Genomic DNA, 7,103 nt, shown 5'->3' on the forward strand with positions numbered 1-7,103 from the left:
CATGGCCAAAAGAATTTAAGGGTTCGTAACTTGGCAGTTGTCACCTTAAAAGTTAAGAATCGTATGGACCACTCTTAGCACTGAGGTGACAACTGTCAAGTTACGAATTCTTCAATTCTATTAAGGATTTCCTAAATTCCTAACATTTCTAAATTGTCAGAATTTTATGAAACTTTTAAGAATTAAATTCGTGAAAATGTTTCTTTGACCCTTTCTCTAGGTATAAGTCAATTCATTTTTCTTTTTCTTTTACTTTTTATCAAATAAAACCATACAAAAGTCTGTTTCACTAATAAATGGAGAGTATCCCAGATAATTTTTTTTTCTTTACAATATTATAACATCACACGAGACACACAAACTCCATTTCTCACACACAGAGGAGAGGTGATCAGCTCCAATTAAATTTAAAATTATTCTGTAAAATACGGATGGGTCATTGCCTGCTCAGCATTCATTCGTAATGTTGGCCGACAAACTAATAGTTTCTGCAGTAAGTCGCGACCTTTCGAATTAAGTCGAGGAACCACTTGACTCCAAGCTGTTGTTGGGTGATATACTGAAAGTGTATAAGCGATTAGTGCATGTACGTACACGTATCTATATTTAAATGAGAAGCGTCGATGGTTATAGAATTGAAACGTACAAGGAAACGGTTTATAGTCGGCTAATTGACTAACTCCAGGCCAAGTGTCTTCCGTAGGCGTACCGAGTAACTTGAATATTCGTTTCAATTGATCATCGACGTCCGAACCGGGAAACAAAGGTCTGCCAGCATTAGCCAATTCAGTGAAGATGCAACCTGATATTAGACGATCCGTTCGGTCAGATTGTGAAGTCAGAAAAAAACTGTGAAATGCAACTGTACCTGCAGACCACATGTCTATACTCGTTGTATATAGTTTGGCGCCAAATAGAACATCTGGAGGTCGATACCACAGTGTAACTACTTCGGCTGAATAACATTTGACGGGTATGCCGAAAGCACGAGCTAGACCGAAATCGGCAAGTTTCAGTTCGCCGTTTTTGTTGATCCTAACGAAGAGAATATCACCGGATGCAATTACTCAATTTATCTTTTGCGATTGTGATGGTTAGCGGATAGATGGTTGGAATTGAAAGTTGATTCCGACTCGTCCCAATTACTGTCCTGCTAATCTTAAACACCGTATCGCATTATTTGTGTGCTTTCGCAAGCTCTTAGTTTCTTTTGGATTCCATTGGAAAAGTGGAATATTCCAGTGTATTACAAAAGAAGCTTAAAGCAGCTTTAAAAAGGCTCCCGAAAGCTCTTTAAAATCCAAGACACAAATGGTGTCTTTTATTAACAAGGCACAATAATAGCACGATTCGCCGTTCTGAAAATTGATTTGTAAACTTACAAAAGATTTTGTGGCTTGAGGTCTCGATGAAGCACGTTATGGCTGTGACAAAACGCCAGTCCGCGCAACAATTGATACATAAAACTTTTCACCACATCCATATCGATATCACCATTCAAACTGTCGAAATACTTTTTCAGATCCTGGTCACAATGCTCGAAGACCAGGGTCAACTTTTTGTCGGAATGTAGCACATCGTATAGCCGTACGATATTTTTATGTTTCAATTCCTGAAACAAAACCCCCCCAAAAAAAAAATTGGTGCAAAATTAATGGCTGTTATATAGACATAAGTTGTGTTGTCTTACTTTCAGCAAACAAATTTCTCGTAGCGCTGAGCTCGGTACACCTTCGTCATCCTCGTCTAGTCGTACACGCTTCAATGCAACTATTTCTAGCGTATCCCGATTCTTTCCTTTGAACACCGTTCCGTATGTTCCTTCGCCAATCTTTTCCAACTTTTCGTACTTTTGCATTTTACCAACTGAAATCATTTTTGTCGATGAGATTGACATTTTGGGTGAATTTCAATTTGAACTAATGAAAACGATGAAACGTTACAGAAGAATCACCGTGATCAATGTAACATTTTCATGTAAGAATGTCGCAAAATCATTCGTTTCTATGAGAATGTCACAGAGTGTTAGTGTAAAGGAAAATGTTCTACGGTTAAATCTTTGAAAGGCAACCGGAATAAATAAATTGACACTGTAATGCTTCATACCTGAACGCTTGAATTATTTGGATATCGATTGAAATGCGTAATGGTAAATAATAAGAAAAACACGAAAATCCGCACTAGTTTGAACTATTCACGCAAAGCTTTTGTTCCTTTACAAGAATTTCTATTAATTTGTTTTTGTTTTTAATTTTGTCGGACGTCTCACGACGTTTGACATAAAAACATTAAAATCAACTGTCAAGTGTTTACTATTGCAAACGAAAATATTCTCGTCAAATGTGATGGGATCTTCATATCTGAAACACATGTTCACATTTACCTTCGCCTACAGGAGCCTATCCCTTGTCACGTCTCACAGAAATACACGCTACCAATTCTAATTAGGCGTTTGAAGGAACATTCTTTTTTAGAGAACACAACAGTTTTCTTTAAGTATAGTTTCCACTTAAAAAGAGCACTCCGTTTAGTCTCCGTTTACATGACAGTTGTAAAATATAACAAAGGAACTGTCACGTAAACGGAGTAAAAAATTGAAATAAGTTCAATTTCCACTCCGTTTGCGTGACAGTTCTTTTGTTCTATTTTACAACTGTCATGTAAACGGAGGCTAAACGGAGTGCTCTTTTTAAGTGGAAACTATACTTTACTAATATGAACCACTGTGACTGTATACCATTTGTAGTCGATTTAAGATTTTTTTTTGTCAGGTTGGTTTCTCCTTCAAAGAAAAAGTGTTTTATATGTTGTACAAGAAAATGTACAAGAAGCCATTTCGGAAAATGAGGAAACTAAAGCTAAAATGTAATAGAGTTTTGTAATACTGTTATCCCCGTTATCCCTTAGAGTAATTATACCTAGAGAGGAAATATGTACGACAAAATGTGGTCCCAACATCAGTTTGTATAAGATACACATTTCGTATAATTTTACACCAATACATGTATACGTTGACGTTTTTTCGCTTTTGATAGTTCAATTTGTCCTCTTAAATAAGAGGGCAGACACACATACCAATAAACATTTCGTATTTCATGTTGGGACCACATATTATACGTAATTTTGTTCGAAATTTCCTCTCTAGGTATAATTACTCTTAGTGTTATCCAGAGTTCCAAAAACCAGTTAAATACCTTGTAATTAACAAGGTATAAATATAGTGTGGTGGTAATACCATTAAGACACACGGCCTAGCACATAAGTTCGATGACATCTTTTCTAAAATGGTTGACTACGATTTACTTGTATTTCACAAAATATTTTCACTATCTCAAAACAGATGTCGCGACTTTCTATTCCATTTTTTGCTTTAGACGAGGGAATGAGATGGCGTTTGCATCGAAATTTCGTGCCACGCACATCTAATTCGGTTATTATATGGCATTACCGCATTACCTCACTATATTTATCTTGGTTAATTATAACTTGCCTTGTGGCACTTGTCATTGCATATTGTCATATACATTTTTCAGATATCCCCATGGCATCAGGTCCAATTATATTTCCTTCTCTCTGATCATAACATAAAATTACTGATGTGAACCAACCTCACTGTTTATGACAGTCTATGGATATTTTTACCAGATTGAAGTTATTTCACCGGTAAATATAGCGCCAGGAATGAAATATTGGAAAAATTGTGAAGTCCTGTATTCCATAGTGTCCCATAAAAATTTTGTGGCAGACCATTTCACAGACAAATGAAATGGAATATATTGAATGTAAGCCTGAACTCACAGTCATCACTGTTTTTGATGAAGAGGTCAGTTTGATGGATTTCCATTTTGGCTTAAAATTTATTGATTACGAGATAGGCATACTTTTAACCTCATACGCTTCTATTTAAAATTCTATTTTTGGTATCAGGCACCTTAGCGAGTGCATGTATCATTTGAGCCTGTTCTTTCAGTACCTTGACAATACATATGCACAACAATATTTTTCGACTGGTAATGATGATTGTGTGTTCATAATTTCTCGACTGGGACGTTTTATAAACCACGCACGAGACTCACGATGTGCGACATATAATGATGTTTTGACATTCAACGCCATGTTGTTTTTGTGAAAAATACAGAGGAGAAGAGTGGTTTTGATAATAATAATAATTTCCAAATATTTATACAAACTAATTTAGAGTATTAGCGTCTAAGCATTTAACTATTAAACAGTGAACGGACCAACATTTATCAAATTAACTGGTGATTCTGAATGATAGATAAACGATCCATCGAAGACAGGTAGTTATTACACCTTTTTTTCTGTATTATGCGGAGTGTTTTTCTAATTTGAATTGAAACCAAAAAGTTTGATAAAATTCGTCTGGATACTTTGAAATTCATACCCGTGTGACTAAATTTGTTTCCGTTGTTTAATCTGCTTGTAATCGCCGTCCATTTAATATTCAATTTATTCAAAATGTGTTGAAATCTTTGAATGAAAACGATTATGAAAAAAAAGCAAAAGATTTCAAACGGCAGTATAAAACGTATTAAACGGAATGAACATTCCCAAGTATAGAAAAAAAGGAACATGGAAAATTCGAATATTATAATATACTGATCTGAAACACACTATATACGTGTATCACCAATTCGATTAAAATAAAATTCTCTCCGGAAAATTTGCCTATTGTTAAGCGCCACATTTTTAACAATGAATGAACGAAGTCATTGTCGAATGAATTCAAGATTATTATTTTTATTGTTTAGTTCGAACCATACACCCATTTTAAGACCCTCTGTTTGGTAATTTGCAGATCACGATGAGTGACGATGACAGAGATATTGACATTGAAAGTGATGTGAGTACAGTTGTCAAACGTTTTTTTTGTGGTAACTGAATGGACAACCGAATACTGATGCTCTTTTGTTTACAGGATGAAAATGATTCCGATACCAGATCACAAAACCGTTCTTCGACCAATGGCACACAATTTTTTTCTCAGGTAAGACAGATTTGACCGCTTTACTGTGAAATCAGTCAACCGGTTAGGGACAATTTGCTTATGGCATGCACTGAACGTTTTGACTGAATTTCATAAACCATATTTACTGCAAACTGTGCGAACAGGATTTGGTCTCTTTTGCAAAACTGTAAAATCTTCTCTTGAAGAGAATCCCTGCGTCTTCCAAACTGTTTTTTTCACTCTTTGAACTTTCATTCAGGCTGAAAAACGAGCTCATCACAATGCACTAGAAAGAAAACGTCGAGATCACATAAAAGACAGTTTTACCTCACTGAAAGAATCCGTTCCATCACTGCAAGGCGAAAAGGCAGCGAGTCGAGCTCAAATACTTAAAAAAGCTGCCGATTTCATTCAATTTATGCGACGCAAAAACTTTTCGCATCAACAGGACATCGACGACCTGAAGAGACAAAACAAAATTCTGGAACAACAAAGTAACGTCCCCATCGATTCATTCCAATTAATTCAAATCCAATTAATTTCCAAAAAAAATATTTTTTTTGTAGTAAAACAGCTGGAACAACAACAAGCAAACCTAAGAAATGGAGACTATCATAAAGATATGAAATCAGATACATCAAGCGATGAGCTTACAGATGGCGAAGAACCGATCGAACAGAAATCGAAAAAATTCAAATCAACATCATCGTATGCTGGTTAGGATATGATTTTCCTTCTATTTTGTATAATTCGCTCGTCATTTTAATGTGTCTCTACTGTAAACATAAAAAAATAAATTTATTGTTTTGTAAATGGATTGTGCGAACTTGTGAAACTGACGAAACATTCAATCGAAAAGGAAGTAAAAGTCTGATAAAAGCTCTTCTCATATATGCGGTGTGAATAACCCGAGGGGTGACGCACTCGGGATTAAATGGATTTAATTCCATTTAATCCCATGTATTTCTTGGATTAAATGTATTAAATGGATTAAATTTGAAGAAGTGCGTGACCCCTCGGAATAACCTTTTTTTTCTCCACTCCAATAACCATGTTGTTTTGTTGACGCTTTATCTGATGACAGATAACAGTTCGAGGGAGAAAATGTCTCGATCAGCCTCTGTTCAAGTGCTGCTCAAGTAAACAAGTTTTAGCAAAATCCCCACAACTGTTCCTGAGAACCAGCACCAGCGTCAGCCAGGGCTTGTGAAACACTGAGGACTTAAGATTTACATTGGAATTGGTAGAGGAACAAATTCTAAGATTTACAGTGTAAAAATTATGGCTAGAGTAATTATCTATTTTTAAGAAAAACAAACACTTTAAATGTTTGATAGAAATAAGAAAGACATTTATTTGTAATGTCGTCTTGAAAATAGGTAATTCCTCTAGATAGCTCTAGATTTACGAGTAGAGCGACCTCGATGCAAAACTTTTTCGTCTATAATTCTTGCAAAGCATAAAGTATGCCATATTTGGTATCGTTGTAAAGCTGAGACCCCAGGCTACCATATAAGCAACCAAATTGACGGAAAATGCTCTTACCAGTAAAGTATTGAAGCGTCCAAAGTTCACCGAGGGTAGCCTAAAAGAGCAATTTCTGTAAATGTAACAGAAAACTTCGATTCAAAAATAATTTTTTTGCTGTTCAAAAGGGTTCGCAAAACTTGTCTGGGATCATCATTCAAAGGCTTCCCCGGTTGCTTTGTAAAGGAGATATCAGTCTTTTAAAATGGTGAAATTTTTACTTTGAGCTACTATTGCTCGATGAAGGAATTTACGAGAGTCATAATTTTTACACTGTAAATCTTAGAATTTGTCCCTCTACTAATTCCAATGTAAATCTTAAGTCCTCACTGTTTCACAAGACCTGGCTGACGCTGGTGCTGGTTCTCAGGAACAGCTGTGCAGGCCCGTAGCCAGGATGAATGGCCAGGGGGGGCAGTGCCCCAACGTAATATTTCGAAAAGTTATTGTGTTTTTAAAAGTAGTCTAATTTCGCCGAAGGCGAAAATTTTTTCATTTCCACTTGCATGGAATTTATTTTCTTGACCCGAAGTTTCCATTTTTGAAAAGTTGTAGATATGGAGATTATCGCTTTTTGTTGGTGAATCGCACAAAGTAAAAATTATCT

The 7,103-nt window shown here is 35.7% G+C and overlaps 2 protein-coding genes across 7 annotated transcripts; one reads left to right on the forward strand and one right to left on the reverse strand.

Moving 5' to 3' along the window:
* Positions 1-213: 213 nt before the first annotated feature.
* On the reverse strand, positions 214-2,551 carry LOC119067110 (cyclin-dependent kinase 5 homolog). Of its 5 annotated transcripts, none has more exons than XM_037169878.1 (5): positions 2,392-2,551; positions 1,691-1,882; positions 1,383-1,612; positions 869-1,035; positions 214-802 (listed from the first exon to the last, which is right to left on the reverse strand). In XM_037169878.1, exons 2-5 carry the CDS (start codon positions 1,874-1,876, stop codon positions 414-416), a joined length of 972 nt encoding a protein of 323 aa, XP_037025773.1. In that variant the 5' UTR covers positions 1,877-1,882; positions 2,392-2,551; the 3' UTR covers positions 214-413. The 5 variants fall into 5 exon arrangements, with proteins under 5 accessions (XP_037025773.1, XP_037025774.1, XP_037025775.1 ...); XM_037169879.1 differs by having other exon boundaries at positions 1,691-1,866; positions 2,384-2,551; XM_037169880.1 differs by lacking the exon at positions 2,392-2,551 and adding an exon at positions 2,107-2,249 and having other exon boundaries at positions 1,691-1,866.
* A 1,536-nt stretch (positions 2,552-4,087) lies between these two features.
* LOC119067117 (protein max) lies at positions 4,088-5,786 on the forward strand. 2 transcript variants are annotated; one of them, XM_037169891.1, is made up of 5 exons: positions 4,088-4,301; positions 4,820-4,864; positions 4,940-5,008; positions 5,229-5,463; positions 5,536-5,786. In XM_037169891.1, the coding sequence occupies exons 2-5, from the start codon at positions 4,826-4,828 to the stop codon at positions 5,688-5,690; spliced, it is 498 nt and encodes a 165-aa protein (XP_037025786.1). In that variant the 5' UTR covers positions 4,088-4,301; positions 4,820-4,825; the 3' UTR covers positions 5,691-5,786. The 2 variants fall into 2 exon arrangements, with proteins under 2 accessions (XP_037025786.1, XP_037025787.1); XM_037169892.1 differs by lacking the exon at positions 4,088-4,301 and having other exon boundaries at positions 4,797-4,864.
* Positions 5,787-7,103: the final 1,317 nt, after the last annotated feature.

This window comes from Bradysia coprophila (genome assembly GCF_014529535.1).
Source record: "Bradysia coprophila strain Holo2 chromosome X unlocalized genomic scaffold, BU_Bcop_v1 contig_117, whole genome shotgun sequence".
NCBI lineage: Eukaryota > Metazoa > Arthropoda > Insecta > Diptera > Sciaridae > Bradysia > Bradysia coprophila.